Below are 17,360 nucleotides of genomic sequence, written 5' to 3' on the forward strand. Positions count from 1 at the left end.
GGGAAGGTAATATTCTAATTTTACAGTAAGATAAGAGAGATAGAGTGATTTATTGTTGCTAATAAGTACGTGTTAGCACTTCAACCTGAATCACCATTTTATACTGCCTTAGAATTAGTGGTCAACCTAGGGTGACATAATTTTGAAAATAAAGTGGACTCCGCCCTGATTTTGGTTTTTAAAATTGCCACATCCTTCCTGTCTTTTGTCAACAGGTTTATTTCCTTTCTTCTGATGTTATGTATGTTTTCAATTTATATTTCTCTGTATATTCGTTTCCCTCCTGCCTTTCCTTCCTCTTTCCTTTTCTTCCACCTTCTCTTCCTCTTTTCTTCTTTATTTTAACATTAGAGCAAAAACGAGAGGAGCCTTATAAGTATATTCCCTTGCCATTCACCCAAACTCAAATCCAACTAGTGTTAGATAGTTTCCATTAGTTTGACTTTAAAGTAAGATCTTTGGTAAATAGCTTTTGTTAGCCAGTTTCATACTGCCACCCATTGTCTGGAAGTGTCCTAATTTTTCAGAGAACACTCATCTGGTAAAAAAAGAAGGAATTCAAATCAGTTTAAGAATGTTTAATGTAGGCATACTAGCAATTATTAATTAGTGCTTTATCACAGCCTATTTATTTCAAATTGGATTTTTTTAGACCACTAGTGAGTATGGACATGAGTATACAACCATGCCTTTTGTAAAGGTAGCACAGTTGTGGTCTTCACTGACGTGACAAGCCAAGTGTGTGTTCGATATTATGGATAAACTCTATGAACATTTTCTCCTGAGTAAGTCTTGAATGATTGAAATAACTTTTTCTTGAGATCTGAACAGTGATAACTGGAGTTAATAGAAAACTTTCTATTTTGCACTTATAATTTCCTAGGCTAAGGCCTTTGCAAAGGTAGAGAGGTCTTTGAGCTATTGTTTCATAATTTACTTTTCTTTTCCTCAAAGAGGTACTATATCTTAAAAAATGAGATTGAATCTCTTTTCAACCAATGGGAAATTTGGTTTGGTCAGGAGACATATCTCTATAACATATTTTCATGGTTAAAGGTAATAAGATTGATTTTTAAATCAGGTTTATAAAACTTGGCCAGATAATAAAATCAGGGAGTGCAAGCCTCTATGTTGTCAGTCTGTGAGGAAATAGACTATGATAACACATTTAAACTAAGAACAGGAATGGCTCCCCCAAAATGCTGGAAAAAACAATACCTCCAGCTGGATTTCCCATCTGTCATATCTTAACTTTTTGTTGACTGTCTTCAAGGAGTAGCTTTTCCTTTGTGTTTGGCCTTCAAATGCCCTCTTCTGATACTTGTTTTGGAAAGTAAAGTAGTAAGAAGACTTTTCTGTGCTTTTTTCCCCCATCACTCCTCTTTTTAAGTTTTCAAGTCTTCTCTCTACTCTCAACTTACTTATCTGCATTGTTTTATCATCCAGAGCAAGGCTGAGTTGCTTTCTGGAACAATAAGATTTGTTTGGGTTTGTACCCTTAGAACAGCTATCTAAGCAGCTACTTCCTATTTCAACTCAGTTGGTGTTCTTTTGGGCAAAATCTATAGAAATTCTGCTTTCAGATCACTAGTTCCATGTTTTTCTTCTTTGGCAGTAAAGAAACACATGGCAGGCAGTGTGGTACAGTGGAAAGAGCATAAATGGGTTTTTGATTCTGATGGATACAGGTTCCAAAAGATCCTGAATCTGCTTGGGCATGTAATTTAACTTTTTTGTATTTTAGTTTCCTCATCCATGAAGTGGAGATGTTAATACCAATCTTGTAGGATCATTTGTAAGAGTTAAAGGAGACAATGTATGTAAAGTTTTTAGACACTCAGCAAATGGTAGTAGTAATAGTTTCTATTGTGGAAGATGGTATTAAAGGTACCAACTTTGGGTCTAGGCTATTTAGATTCAAATTCTGGCCCCAATACTAAATGGCTGTATAATTGAAGGGCAGTTATTCAACTACTTACTACCTCAGTTTCCTCATCTGTAAAATGGGGATAATGATAATAATATTTATCTCCTAGTGAGGATTAGATGAGTAAACATGAAACTGCGCCTGGCACATAGCGATAGCTATGACGATGACTCTGATGATGACATCCTCCCTTGCTCTCTAGAACCCTCATTTAGGACATTGCATTTTTGTTACTAAAATTTCTTGTTCGCATTTCTCCTGATTGACCCTTCTGCCTCCTGACATAGTCATACTGCATATACCTACACCATCTGCCCAAAGAATCTGAAAGGTACATCTCCCTTGCAACTGGGTTCAGTTTTCTCCATTGTAACATTTTTTATTCTGCTAAATTCCTGGGAAAATCTCATTGATTTTCAACTGAAACACTTATAAGCTACACGTGTAATACTGTGATACTCCTTATAACTTGTATGGTATGGGTATGGTCTGCTTCTCAATCCATGATTATATTTCAAAAAGATATGGTTTAATCTTAGGGCCAGTATGTCTTTGTTCTCTTTGCAAAAGAAGCACTGATTTATACTTAAACGAAAGATAAAATGAAACTTAACTTGGGAAGCCTTCCTGTAAATCTTTCATTATCAAAGAATGTACTATCTCAGCTATCTTTTGGAAAGCCAGTCTGTTAAAAGTTATTATAATTCTTATTAATCTCTCTCATTAACAAATGTCATGGAGGCACGATGCACAGTGCAGATAACACTGACCATCTGGGCCCAGCAGGGCTACTGACTAACATGGCTAAATCATTTATCACTCTTGGAAGTTGGAATATATAGTGTAGGGAAAAGTTTGATTTTTTTCATTTGAAGTAATAAAAATAAAATGTGATATTTTTGGTGTAATAAATGATAGGTACTAGTATCAAATATAAAATTCTATTAGGCATACTTATTAAAACAGATAAATCTTAAACTTACATTTTCAAAGCATCTCAGGTTTTAAATGAGTGTATGTAGGTTTTGATAAAGGATTGAATTTCTGAAAACTTGCACTTTATGTCTTTGTCTTAACAGAACAATGAAAATGAAACTGCCTTACACTGTGCAGCTCAGTATGGACACTCAGAAGTAGTTGCTGTTCTCCTGGAAGAGCTCACCGATCCTACCATCAGGAACAGCAAGCTGGAAACTCCTCTGGACCTGGCAGCCCTCTATGGACGGCTTAGAGTGGTCAAAATGATCATCAGTGCACACCCTAACTTAATGAGCTGCAACACTCGAAAGCACACACCACTACACCTTGCTGCACGCAATGGTCACAAAGCAGTTGTTCAGGTGCTGCTGGAAGCAGGAATGGATGTGAGCTGTCAAGTGAGTCTTCTTTTAGCTATGCTTCAAAAGCAATGGTGCTCTTGTTTTGCTTTGAGATACAGATGTTAAAACTTACAGGAAGAAATCTTACCATTTTTTAATTGGTCAAATGGTCTACATGTATCTTTGTAACTACTAAATTCAAAGTACCTCACCACACCGCTGGAAAATATGAAGAAATATAAGGCATAATCTCTAACCTCATTCTACCTTGAGGGCTATACACATGAAAAATTATTACTAGATGGCAGTTGTGTGTGGTCTCCTTAGTAATTGTTTCCTTTCTCCCAGTATCTAGCACACAGCCTGACACACCAGGAATTCAGTCCAGTCGAAGTTGAATGAATGAATGAATGAATGAATGAAAGGAACAAAATTCACTTTAACATTTTTGAGTTGTACTTTGTGTTTAATATGTTGACACATTTAGAATACAAATCTCACAGCTATCCTGTGGGATTGAGAGCTATTAAATTCCAGTACAGAGATGAGGAATCAGATTCAAAGACTAGGAAACTTGCCTAAGGATACATAGCTCGTAAACCCAGAATGTGAATTTAGACTTACTGATTAAAGTCCAGGCCTCTTTCCACAATCATGTACCTCTATACATGGCTAATAAAGGAAGGATCACTATGTTTAAGGGCAATAAGAAAAAAATTTATTGGGAGGTGTGATTTGAGTTGAGCTTTGAAGGACAGATAACGTTTGGATAGGTTTTGTTTCTCCACAAGGAAAAGCAACTTGCTTTTGTTATCTGTCTCGTTAGCCCTAATTCCAAGGTTAGCTTTTCTTTTTTTTTTTTTTTTACCATTTTCTCCTTTTATGACTGTTTTTTTTTTTTTTAGCCCCAAGTCACTGACAACATACTTACCTTCCAGAGATCCTTTTGGTTCCCGTCAGATTATGACTTTTGTCCCCTATGTATTGATAAGCTATTGCTGCATAATAAACTGTACCAAAATTTAGCAGCTTAACACAATAACCATTTATTTAGTTTATAATTCTGAGGTTATGGTTTAGTCTTAGCTTATATGGGCAGTTCTTCTGTCCTAACTGGGCTCTCTCACGTGTCTTGGGTCAGTTGTAAATCAATTAAGTGTCTGTGGTTCAGGGAGTGACTGGCTGTTACCTGCCGTAATGGGTGAGACTGCTGTGTGTCTTTCATAATCAAGCAGGCCACCTTGGGCTTGTTCACATGGTTGAGAGAGAGAGAGAGAGAAACAGGATTTTACAAGGCCTCTTGAGGTCTAGCTTTGGAACAAACATATTGTGTCTTTTGCCATGTTTGATTGGGCAATACGTCACAAAGGCAGCCCAAATTCAAGGGGTAGGAAAACAGACTCTACCTTTCAATTAGAAGAGGGTGTGAATTATGAAAGGGGTGTGAATACCCAGAGGCAATAAATGCAGACAGTTTTGTAAACTAATCTACACATTCAAGGTGGAATTAGTGCTCAACTGTGAGGTTATTTTCCTAGGAGTTGTTGAGGTTGAATACTGTGTCTCTCAGGTTTTTTGTTTGTTGTTTTTGTTTTTTTAAGTTTTAAAAATCTTAGGCCTTCTAATCCTAGGTTTCAGGCTGACTCCCTGAATCAGAATTTTCCTTAGACCTTTGCCTGTGTTATTTAGTTGTTTAGATATTTGTAATATCTTTTCTAAATTGCTTATTCTACTTTGGCAGCCTTGAAAATAAGCAGAAGAATTTTTTTTTAGCCCTCATATTTAAGAAAAAAAACAACTTTGCTTGCAAAGGGGTATTGAAATGAGATAGATACATGTTTATTATTTATTATAGGTGACTAACAAAGTTACTTTTTTAAAGTATGTTTAATGATAAGCTAGATGTTTATTGTCTAAATGTTGAATTTCTCTAATCTAGATTTATTGCTTTCATTAACACTTCTGGAATATTTCTAAACTTTATTGCACAGATTGCCTTATAACCAAGGACTTTAACTGTGGCTATTTGAGATCAATAATTTACTTTATGTCCCATGACTAGGAAAGTAAGAGTTCAGATTCAATTTTATAAATTTATATTTTTTATGCAAAACACTGATTTTGTGCTTTTGGAGAATTAAAGATAAAAAAGATCTGTGCCCAAAATTTGGTGGAGAACACAAAAACTTGCAAGAATAACTCCTGTTACATGACATATTAAAATAAATGCTAGGACGAAGTGCTATGAAGATATAGGTGAGAAAAACATAGATTTAAAGAGGGAGAACTTGGGAAGACATTGAAGAGTGATGTTTGAAGAAGACCTTGAAAGTCTAAAAGGACTTTGAATTTTAGGTGTAATTTAGCTTGCAGATATGCATTATTTGGCTAAAACAGTGTTTTAAAATGTTGAATTTTAAATACTTCCCGATGGGGTATATACCTTCTACGATGTCAGCCTCTCTCTATGATTCATTCCTTTAGATTTTTCTACTTGGCCCCTGATAGAATTTGGTTTTGTTACTCACAAATCAGATGAAAGGGACACAGTATGTTCAGAATATGTGAACACTTAATCAGAAGCATCAGGGCAGGTACCCGAGCAGGATGGGCAACATTTTGGTTGTTATACCTCTTTTACTGATGCTCACTCTATAATTTAATCTTGAAGGTTCCAGGAAGTAGAGCTGACAACATATTTCTTTTTTTTTTTTTTTAAAGTAACTTTCTCTACCTTATTTCTTTTTTTTTTTCCCTCCCCATTTATTTATTTATTTATTTTTGGCTGTGCTGGGTCTTCGTTTCTGTGCATAGGGCTTTCTCTAGTTGCAGCAAGCGGGGGCCACTCTTAATCGCGGTGCGCGGGCCTCTCACTATCGCGACCTCTCTTGTTGCGGAGCACAGGCTCCAGACGCGCAGGCTCAGCAGCTGTGGCTCACGGGCCCAGTTGCTCCGCGGCATGTGGGATCTTCCCAGACCAGGGCTCGAACCTGTGTCCCCTGCATTGGCAGGCAGACTCTCAACCACTGCGCCACCAGGGAAGCCCCAATATATTTCTACAATACATCTCAATGACTTGACTCTTCCATTAGATATAGTTAGCCTTAGTTGATTTTTTGTTTTTATTATTATTGCTTTGTTCATATAAAACACTTTTTGGCATCTCATTATGCTTTTTTTGTGATTATTTAATTTTTTTATGTTATTCAAATTAACTGTCAAATTAACCTAGTTTTACCATCAGATTCACTATAACATTTTTTAATATTAAATTTGAAGTAGAGATTTGTTGATATTCTCACTGGCTGAGAGTGAACAATACCAGTTAGTAACCTTAAACTGTTTCAGTGGCTTTAATATTCATTAATTTGTTAACTAGTTGGGAGTTAACAGTATTAAAAGTAATCCTATTTGGTAAATCACAATAATACATTTTTAGGCTTCAGTTACATTCAAGTTATTATGAATAATTCTTCAAAATTTAGAGATGGCTTTGGAGGATCTTTTCTTTTAATTACAAATATTTTTAAATGCAGCATTTATGTGTGTACTTTTTGTAGAAGTTTTGTTTTCTGCTTCATTTCTTTCTGAGCAATTTTGAATTATAACACCTATTTGAACTAGTGAGCAAAATAATTTAATTCCTATTTGGTTGAATTTCATAGTATATATTTACTTATAAATCCTTTAGCATTAAAAATTTCTTAGTAAAGAGAATCAATCATATTAAGATATTAAGAAAGTAGGGTTTAATTGGCAAGATTCTTTTGAAATTAGCAATTATTTCTATGGATTTCAAACCTGATTTTGGGTAACTAGGTGGTGATAGTGTCATATTACGCTAGTGCTTTAACTGTGTGTGTTTCTCTTATTAAAACTCAAAGAGTTAAAGCACTAGCATAATATTAAGAAATTGGGTTTTATATGAATGTAAAAGGAAAGGAAGGTAAAATTACAGAAAATTAATAATAAAGAGTGCAAGTTAGCATGCTAGGAGCTGTTAAGGTGCAAAGCTGAGTAAAGTACAGTTTTTGATCTCAAAGTGCTTACAGTGGCAGGAGAAATATGTGCCTAAATGGATAGATTACATTTTAATAATCCATTTACTCTTTTTTTTTTTTAAATTTTTATTTATTTATTTATTTTTGGCTGCATTGGGTCTTCATTGCGGTGCACAGACTTCTCATTGCGGTGGCTTCTCTTGTTGCGGAGCATGGGCTCTAGGTGCGTGGGCTTCAGTAGTTGTGGCACGTGGGCTTCAGTAGTTGTGGCATGCGGGCTTCAGTAATTGTGGCATGTGGGCTCTAGAGTGCAGGCTCAGTAGTTGTGGCGCATGGGCTTAGTTGCTCCGTGGCATGTGGGATCTTCCTGGCCCAGGGCTCGAACCCTTGTCCCCTGCATTGGTAGGCGGATTCTTAACCACCGAGCCACCAGGGAAGCCCAAAACGAGAAGATTGCACTTACTCTTCTACTTCCTGAGATGATTATTTTAAAATTTCTCTTCTTTTCCGAAAACTTCAACACTTCCTTCATTGTCATCCCTCTGTGATTATGACTTTGCTTTTATTTCACTGAGATAACAGAAACAATCACATATTCTCACCTCCACAGTTGTCAATATGTGTATATTTGCTTTCCTTCCTTGCTTTAAATTAACTTTCTAGGTTTGTATCTGAGGCTAACTTCTCTACTTGTGCATTGATTCCTATCCCCTCTTGTCGACTTGGGATACATTGCTCTGGCAAATATTCCCTCTTTAATACAGTGTTTTCCCCCTCTTAACTGCATTATTTCCCGAAGGACACAAAGATGTTGCAATATTTCCCATCTTTAAAAAACCCTCTCCTTTGAACCTGAATTTTCCTCTAGCTGTCTTCTTCTTTCTCTGATCCTCTTTATGGCAACATATTTATTTGTTTATTTTTAAATAAAATGAAATTTACTGTAGACTTAATGCACAGAATAAAATGACTTACAAGCAATTTTTGTTAGCAGTAGCTAGAGAATGGGTAACTGACCATTCTGGTGAATGTAGTGGTAATCCCACACCTGGTCATTCTTGTCACGTTTCTAAAAGAGCCCCCTGCAAAGATCTACCTTGCTGACTACAGGTGAAATTAAAGAACATATTCTAGAGGAAGTAATACCCACAGGACTAAAAAAAAAATGGCAACATACTTAGAAAGACTTGTTTTTACTCATATCAAATTCTTTCCTTCATCTCTCTTGAAACCATTCCAACTCTATTACTCTATTAAAATTCTTTGTTTTTTCGTTTGGTGAAGGTAACTAATGACTGCCATATTGTTAGATCCATAGCCAGTTCTTAGTCCTCATCTTACTTGATTTATCATCAGCATTGACAAAGTTGATTTCTCCCTCCTCTTTGAAACTCTTTTTTCTTTTGACATCTGAGATACCACTCTCTTGGTTCTCATGTAGTTCACTGGTTGTTTCTTCTCAGTATTATTTTAGGTTGAGCCAAAGATTTTGATTGCCTGCCATTCAGTGTTGCAGCTAGATAAATCTGCAAGGCCTCGTGAACCTGTTATCACTAGTTGCCTAAGAATTAAGTCTTTCTGTTTTCTGTCCTCTTTTGTAGATTCATACTCCTTTTTCCTGAGCCAGCCTTTATTTTCATTCCTTCCCAATGAACCTTTACATTGGAACTCTGTAACTCTGTTGCTCTCTCTTAGCTAATGCCACAATACTGCTGTAGGATAAGCACAGAAATCTCAGACATTCATAAGCAGTAGCATTTTTTTTCATTCTTAAGTTACAGGTCAGCTGGGGCAGCTTTGTTTTATGTTGTAAGTTAGTCTGGCAGCTCTGCTCCGTGTGTTTATTATCTTCCTCCTGGGACTAGCCAGGACATGGCCTAAGCCCAACCAAGCAAGCACACTTTGGGCCTCTGCTTGCTTCATGTTAGCTATCATCCATTGGCTAAAGCAAGTCACAAACCAAGCTCCAAATCAATGGGTAGGGATATATACTCCACCCACATAAGTGCAAAAAGCTGCAGTGTTGTATGGCAGAGGGCATGCAATAGGAGGGACTAATAATGTAATCTGTGACGTCCCTATTCTGTGGTTAACCATTCTCATCTTCCTGATCTCTAAGCATCTGAGTCTCCCAGGTCTTAGTACTTAGACCTCTTTTCTTCTCTATCTTTACTTACTTCCTAGCTGGCCTCATCCAGTCTCTTGGCTTCAAATGACATCTTTATTTAACAATAAAAATTTTATTTATTCATCCTGGACCTTACCCTAAACTCTAAATTAGGTGTCTGCTGGACATGTCTATTGATGCTAATGGGCATCCAAACTCAGCATTTCAAAAACTGAGTATTTAGCCTCCATAACCCCTTCTCCCCAAATTTGTCCATCTCCTAATAGTTCCCATTTCAGCATATGGTAGCGCTGTCCTTCTAGTTGTTTGGCCCCAAAACTTTAGGGTTTCTTCACATTTTAATTTAGTTCTTCATCAGATTTTATTGGCTTTGTGCTCAAAGTATATCCAGAATTTCAGTACTTTTCATTCCCTTCACTACTACCACCAGAGCCCAAGTCTTGATTATCTCTTGCCTCCTAACTGGTTTCCCTGCTTCTTCCTTTGCTTCTGTATTAGTCTGCTTGGGCTACTATAACAAAATACCATAGACTGGGTGGCTTAAACAACACACATTTGTTTTATCACAGTCTGGAGGCTAGGAAGTCCAAGATCAAGGTTCTGGCCAATTTGGTTCTTGGTGAGAGCTTGTAGATGGCTGCCTTCTCCTGTGTCCTCAAACTCCCTTTCTTCTGTGCAGAAATGGAGAGAGAAGGAGAGAGCTCTCTGATGTTTCCGCCTCCTCTGATAAGGACACCAATCCCATAGAATTGGGTTCCCGCCCTTACAACCTCATTTAACCTTAATTACTTCTGTAAAGTCCCTATCACCAAATATGGTCACATTGGGGTTTAGGGCTTCAACATATGAATTTGGGGGGGACACAAGCATTCAGTCCATTACAGACTCCTTCAGTCTATTTTCAACAAAGCAGCCTTAAGTGATCCCATTAAACTAAATCAGGTTATATCACTCTTCTGCTCAAAAACCTTCACTGGTATTCCAGCTCACTCGGAACAAAAGCCACACTCCTTACAGTGGCTGACAGTGTCTTATCTGACCTAGTCCCACTCTCCCTGAAGCTACCTCCTGCTACTCTTTGCCATTTTCATATAGTTTCAGCCACAGTGGCCTCGTTGCTCTTGCTGGAACACACTGTGTGTGCTCCTACCATAAGGCCTTTGCCTTACTAACCTGCATGACTTCCTCCTCTACTTTCTTCAGGTATCTGCTCAAATGTCACCTTAATAGGGAGGCCTTCCCTGATCTGTCTCACTTACCACCGTAGCAATTCCGTTTCCTTCCTCCTAGTTTCCCTTTCAGGACACCATATCCCCTCCAGCCTTCTGAGGAGGATACCAGGCACATGCTACCTCAACAAGAAAATTTGTTCCCTACTCTTATGGAGTTGAGAGCCTGGGTGCGAAGACAGAAAATAAACATATAAACAAACAAAAATTACAAATTGCAGTAAGTGGTATAAAGGAAAAAAGCAGGTTCTTGTGTTTGAGAATGAAGGGTTGGGGAAGTCTATCTTAGGATGTGCCACTTAAATGGTGCTAGCTCAGAGAAGTGAGAGATGAAGCCATGGAAACAGATGGGTTTACAAGAAAGAGACTATAGTGAGAGAGAAGAAGCTGAATAAAGACTATTCAGGTAGTTTCTGGAAAAGAAGTCTGTAAAGAAGCAGTTAGTTACAAGAGGAATGCCAAGCCAGTACAATTATAATCATCAATTCATCCATTCACCATGTATTTATGGAGTACGTGCTCTGTGCCAGGCATTGCCTACTATGTGCCAGAGGATATAGCAGTAACAGAATGGAGAAAAATTTTGCCTTCAAAAGGGAAGATGATATTTAATAAAGTGTGGAGTAAGAAAAAGTGAGATATGGGATAGAAGCTTGAAATCATAGCAGGTTCACAGAAAGTTTCTATGGTTGTTTGTTTTGGTAGATAGTGAAAAGGTGTGTATTTTTATGGAGAGTGGAAGGATCCAATGAAGAGACTGAAATTAAAGATGCAAGAAAATGGGGAAGATACTTCATGAGGAAAATTCAAGAAGCAGAAAATGATAGAAAAAAGAGCACAAGTGGAGGATTAGCTTTTTTTTTTTTTTTGCATTGAACACAATATATTTAATTAAAAAATCCATTGATAACGTTATTTTTAGCATGACAATGGATTTTTTTTAACATCTTTATTGGAGTATAATTGCTTTACAATGGTGCGCCAGTTTCTGCTTCATAACAAAGTGAATCAGTCATACATATACATATATCCCCATATCTCCTCCCTCCTGCGTCTCCCCCCCTCCCCTCCTCCCCATCCCACGCCTCCAGGCAGTCACAAAGCACCGAGCTGATCTCCCTGTGCTATGCAGCTTCTTCCCACTAGCTATCTATTTTATATTTGGTAATGTATATATGTCCATGCCACTCTCTCACCCTGTCACATCTTACCCCTCCCCCTCCCCATATCCTCAAGTCCATTCTCTAGTAGGTCTGTGTCTTTGTTCCCGTCTTGCCACTAGGTTCTTCATGACCTTTTTTTTTTCTTCCTTAGATTCCATATATATGTGTTAGTATACTGTATTTGTTTTTCTCTTTCTGACTTACCTCACTCTGTATGACAGACTCTAACTCCATCCACCTCACTACAAATACCTCCATTTCATTTCTTTTTATGGCTGAGTAATATTCCATTGTATATATGTGCCACATCTTCTTTATCCATTCATCCGATGATGGACACTTAGGTTGCTTCCATGTCCTGGCTATTGTATATAGAGCTGCAATGAACATTGTGGTACATGACTCTTTTTGAATTATGGTTTTCTCAGGGTATATGCCCAGTAGTGGGATTGCTGGGTCATATGGTACTTCTATTTTTCGTTTTTTAAGGAACCTCCATACTGTTCTCCATAGTGGCTGTATCAATTTACATTCCCACCAACAGTGCAAGAGGGTTCCCTTTTCTCCACACCCTCTCCAGCATTTATTGTTTCTAGATTTTTTGATGATGGCCATTCTGACCGGTGTGAGATGATATCTCATGGTAGTTTTGATTTGCATTTCTCTAATGATTAATGATGTTGAGCATTCTTTCATGTGCTTGTTGGCAATCTGTATATCTTCCTTGGAGAAATGTCTATTTAGGTCTTCTGCCCATTTTTGGATTGGGTTGTTTGTTTTTTTGATATTGAGCTGCATGAGCTGCTTGTAAATCTTGGAGATTAATCCTTTGTCACTTGCTTCATTTGCAAATATTTTCTCCCATTCTGAGGGTTGTCTTTTCATCTTATTTATGGTTTCCTTTGCTGTGCAAAAGCTTTTAAGTTTCATTAGGTCCCATTTGTTTATTTTTGTTTTTATTTCCATTTCTCTAGGAGGTGGGTCAAAAAGGATCTTGCTGTGATTTATGTCATAGAGTGTTCTGCCTATGGTTTCCTCTACGAGTTTGATAGTGTCTGGCCTTACACTTAGGTCTTTAATCCATTTTGAGTTTATTTTTGTGTATGGTGTCAGGGAGTGTTCTAATTTCATACTTTTACATGTACCTGTCCAGTTATCCCAGCACCACTTATTGAAGAGGCTGTCTTTTCTCCACTGTATATGCTTGCCTCCTTTATCAAAGATAAGATGACCTTATGTGCGTGGGTTTATCTCTGGGCTTTCTATCCTGTTCCATTGATCTATGTTTCTGTTTTTGTGCCAGTACCAAACTATCTTGATTAATGTAGCTTTGTAATATAGTCTGAAGTCAGGGAGCCTGATTCCTCCAGCTCCATTTTTCGTTCTCAAGATTGCTTTGGCTATTCGGGGTCTTTTGTGTTTCCATACAAATTGTGAAATTTTTTGTTCTAGTTCTGTAAAAAATGCCAGTGGTAGTTTGATAGGGATTGCATTGAATCTGTAGATTGCTTTGTGTAGTAGAGTCATTTTCACAATGTTGATTCTTCCAATCCAAGAACATGGTATATCTCTCCATCTATTTGTATCATCTTTAATTTCTTTCATCAGTGTCTTATAATTTTCTGCATACAGGTCTTTTGTCTCCTTAGGTAGGTTTATTCCTAGATATTTTATTCTTTTTGTTGCAATGGTAAACGGGAGTGTTTTCTTAATTTCACTTTCAGATTTTTCATCATTAGTGTATAGGAATGCAAGAGATTTCTGTGCATTAATTTTGTATCCTGCTACTTTACCAAATTCATTGATTAGCTCTAGTAGTTTTCTGGTAGTATCTTTAGGATTCTCTATGTATATTATCAGGTCATCTGCAAACAGTGACAGCTTTACTTCTTCTTTTCTGATTTGGATTCCTTTTATTTCTTTTTCTTCTCTGATTGCTGTGGCTAACACTTCCAAAACTATGTTGAATAATAGTGGTGAGAGTGGGCAACCTTGTCTTGTTCCTGATCTTAGTGGAAATGTTTCAGTTTTTCACCATTGAGGACAATGTTGGCTGTGGGTTTGTCATATATGGCCTTTATTATGTTGAGGAAAGTTCCCTCTTTGCCTACTTTCTGCAAGGCTTTTATCATAAATGGGTGTTGAGTTTTGTCGAAAGCTTTCTCTGCATCTATTGAGATGATCATATGGTTTTTCTCCTTCAATTTGTTAATATGATGTATCACGTTGATTGATTTACATATATTGAAGAATCCTTGCATTCCTGGAATAAACCCCACTTGATCATGGTGTATGATCCTTTTAATGTGCTGTTTGATTCTGTTTGCTAGTATTTTGTTGAGGATTTTTGCATCTATGTTCCTCAGTGATATTGGCCTGTAGTTTTCTTTCTTTGTGACATCTTTGTCTGGTTTTGGCATCAGGGTGATGGTGGCCTCGTAGAATGAGTTGGGGAGTGTTCCTCCCTTTGCAGTATTTTTTTCAGTGCTTGTGATTGGTCTGTTCATATTTTCTATTTCTTCCTGGTTCAGTCTTGGCAGGTTGTCCATTTCTAAGAATCTGTCCATTTCTTCCAGGTTGTCCATTTTATTGGCATAGGGTTGCTTGTAATAATCTCTCATGATCGTTTGTATTTCTGCAGTGTCAGTGGTTACTTCTCCTTTTTCATTTCTAATTCTATTGATTTGAGTCTTCTCCCTTTTTCCTTGATGAGTCTGGCTAATGGTTTATCAATTTTGTTTATCTTCTCAAAGAAACAGCTTTTAGTTTTATTGATCTTTGCTATTGTCTCCTTCATTTCTTTTTCATTTATTTCTGATCTCATCTTTATGATTTCTTTCCTTCTGCTAGCTTTGGGGTTTTTTTGTTCTTCTTTCTCTAATTGCTTTAGGTGCAAGGTTAGGTTGTTTATTTGAGATGTTTCCTGTTTCTTGATGTAGGCTTGTATTGCTATAAACTTCCCTCTTAGAACTGCTTTTGCTGCATCCCATAGGTTTTGGGTCGCCGTGTCTCCATTGTCATTTGTTTCTAGGTAGTTTTTGATTTCCCCTTTGATTTCTTCAGTGATCACTTCGTTACTAAGTAGTGTATTGTGTAGCCTCCATGTGTTTGTACTTTTTACAGATATTTTCCTGTAATTGATATCTAGTCTCATAGCGTTGTGGTCGGAAAAGATACTTGATACGATTTCAATTTTCTTAAATTTACCAAGGCTTGATTTGTGACCCAAGATATGATCTATCCTGGAGAATGTTCCATGAGCACTTGAGAAAAATGTGTATTCTGTTGTTTCTGGGTGGAATGTCCTGTAAATATCAATTAAGTCCATCTTGTTTAATGTATCATTTAAAGCTTGTGTTTCCTTATTTAGTTTCATTTTGGATGATCTGTCCATTGGTGAAAGTGGGGTGTTAAAGTCCCCTACTATGATTGTGTTACTGTCAATTTCCCCTTTTATGGCTGTTAGTATTTGCCTTATGTATTGAGGTGCTCCTATGTTGGGTGCATAAATATTTACAATTGTTATACCTTTTCTTGGATCGATCCCTTGATCATTATATAGTGTCCTTCTTTGTCTCTTGTAATAGTCTTTAAAGTCTATTTTGTCTGATATGAGAATTGCTACTCCAGCTTTCTTTTGATTTCCATTTGCATGGAATATCTTTTTCCATCCCCTCACTTTTTTTTTTTTAATATTATTTTTCTTTTAATTTTTTATTTTATTTGTTTATTTATTTATGGCTGTGTTGGGTCTTCGTTTCTGTGCGAGGGCTTTCTCTAATTGCGGCAAGTGGGGGCCACTCTTCATCGCGGTGCGCGGACCTCTCACTATCGCGGCCTCTCTTGTTGCGGAGCACAGGCTCCAGACGCGCAGGCTCAGTAATTGTGGCTCACAGGCCTATTTGCTCCGCGGCATGTGGGATCTTCCCAGAATGAGGCTCGAACCCGTGTCCCCTGCATTGGCAGGCAGATTCTCAACCACTGCGCCACCAGGGAAGCCCCATCCCCTCACTTTTTTTCTGTATGTGTCTCTAGGTCTGAAGTGGGTCTCTTGTAGACAGCATATATATGAGTCTTGTTTTTGTATCCATTCAGCCAGTCTGTTTCTTTTGGTTGGAGCATTTAATCCATTTACATTTAAGGTAATTATCGATATGTATGTTCCTATTCCCATTTTCTTAAATGTTTTGGGTTTGTTATTGTAGTGTTTTCCTTCTCTTGTGTTTCTTGCCCAGAGAAGTTCCTTTAGCATTTGTGGTAAAGCTGGTTTGGTGGTGCTGAACTCTCTCAGCTTTTGCTTGTCTGTAAAGGTTTTAATTTCTCCATCAAATCTGAATGAGATCCTTGCTGGGTAGATTAATCTTGGTTGTAGGTTTTTCTCTTTCATCACTTTAAGTATATCCTGCCACTCCCTTCTGGCTTGCAGAGTTTCTGCTGAAAGATCAGCTGTTAACCTTATGGGGATTCCCTTGTGTGTTATTTGTTGTTTTTCCCTTGCTGCTTTTAATATGTTTTCTTTATATTTAATTTTTGATCATTTGATTAATATGTGTCTTGGCGTGTTTCTCCTTGGATTTATCCTGTATGGGACTCTCTGTGCTTCCAGGCCTTGATTAACTATTCCCTTTCCCATATTAGGGAAGTTTTCAACTATAATCTCTTCAAATATTTTCTCAGTCCCTTTCTTTTTCTCTTCTTCTGGGACCCCTATAATTCGAATGTTGGTGCATTTAATGTTGTCCCAGAGGTCCCTGAGACTGTCCTCAGTTCTTTTCATTCTTTTTTCTTTACTCTGCTCTGCAGTAGTTATTTCCACTATTTTATCTTCCAGGTCACTTATCCGTTCTTCTGCCTCAGTTATTCTGCTATTGATCCCATCTAGAGTATTTTTAATTTCATTTATTGTGTTTTTTCGTCGTTGCCTGGTTCCTCTGTAGCTCTTCTACGTCCCTGTTAAATGTTTCTTGCATTTTGTCTATTCTATTTCCAAGATTTTGGATCATCTTTACTATCATTCTGAATTCTTTTTCAGGTAGACCGCCTATTTCCTCTTCATTTGTTAGGTCTGGTGTGTTTTGACCCTGCTCCTTCATCTGCTGTGTGTTTTTCTGTCTTCTCATTTTGGTAATCTTACTGTGTTTGGGGGCTCCTTTTCACAGGCTGCAGGTTTGTAGTTCCCGTTGTTTTTGGTATCTGTCCCCAGTGGCTACGGTTGGTTCAGTGGGTTGTGTAGGCTTCCTGGTGGAGGGGACTAGTGCCTGTGTTCTGGTGGCTGAGGCTGGATCTTGTCTTTCTGGTGGGCCTGTCCACGTCTGGTGGTGTGTTTTGGGGTGTCTGTGGCCTTATTATGATTTTAGGCAGCCTCTCTGCTAATGGATGGGGCTGTGCTCCTGTCTTGCTTATTGTTTGGCATAGGGTGTCCACCATTGTAGCTTGCTGGTCCTTGAGTGAAGCTGGGTCTTGATATTGAGATGGAGATCTCTGAGAGATTTTTGCCGTTTGGTATTACGTGGAGCTGGGAGGTCTCTTGTGGACCAGTGTCCTGAAGGGGCCTCTCCGACCTCAGAGGCACAGCCCTGATGCCTGGCTGGAG

General features: G+C 37.8%; 1 protein-coding gene across 13 annotated transcripts in view; it reads left to right on the forward strand.

Moving 5' to 3' along the window:
• Positions 1 to 17,360, forward strand: part of ANKS1B (ankyrin repeat and sterile alpha motif domain containing 1B) — a 1,150,138-nt gene that overhangs the window by 188,524 nt on the left and 944,254 nt on the right. For all 13 annotated transcript variants that reach the window (XM_082419292.1, XM_082419289.1, XM_082419300.1 and 10 more), the window contains exon 4: positions 3,007 to 3,303. In XM_082419292.1, the coding sequence (XP_082275418.1) occupies positions 3,007 to 3,303 (297 nt within the window). The remainder of the gene's footprint in view (positions 1 to 3,006; positions 3,304 to 17,360) is intronic.

The sequence above is a fragment of the Balaenoptera physalus genome, assembly GCF_965194825.1.
Source record: "Balaenoptera physalus genome assembly, chromosome: 13".
Classification (NCBI taxonomy): domain Eukaryota; kingdom Metazoa; phylum Chordata; class Mammalia; order Artiodactyla; family Balaenopteridae; genus Balaenoptera; species Balaenoptera physalus.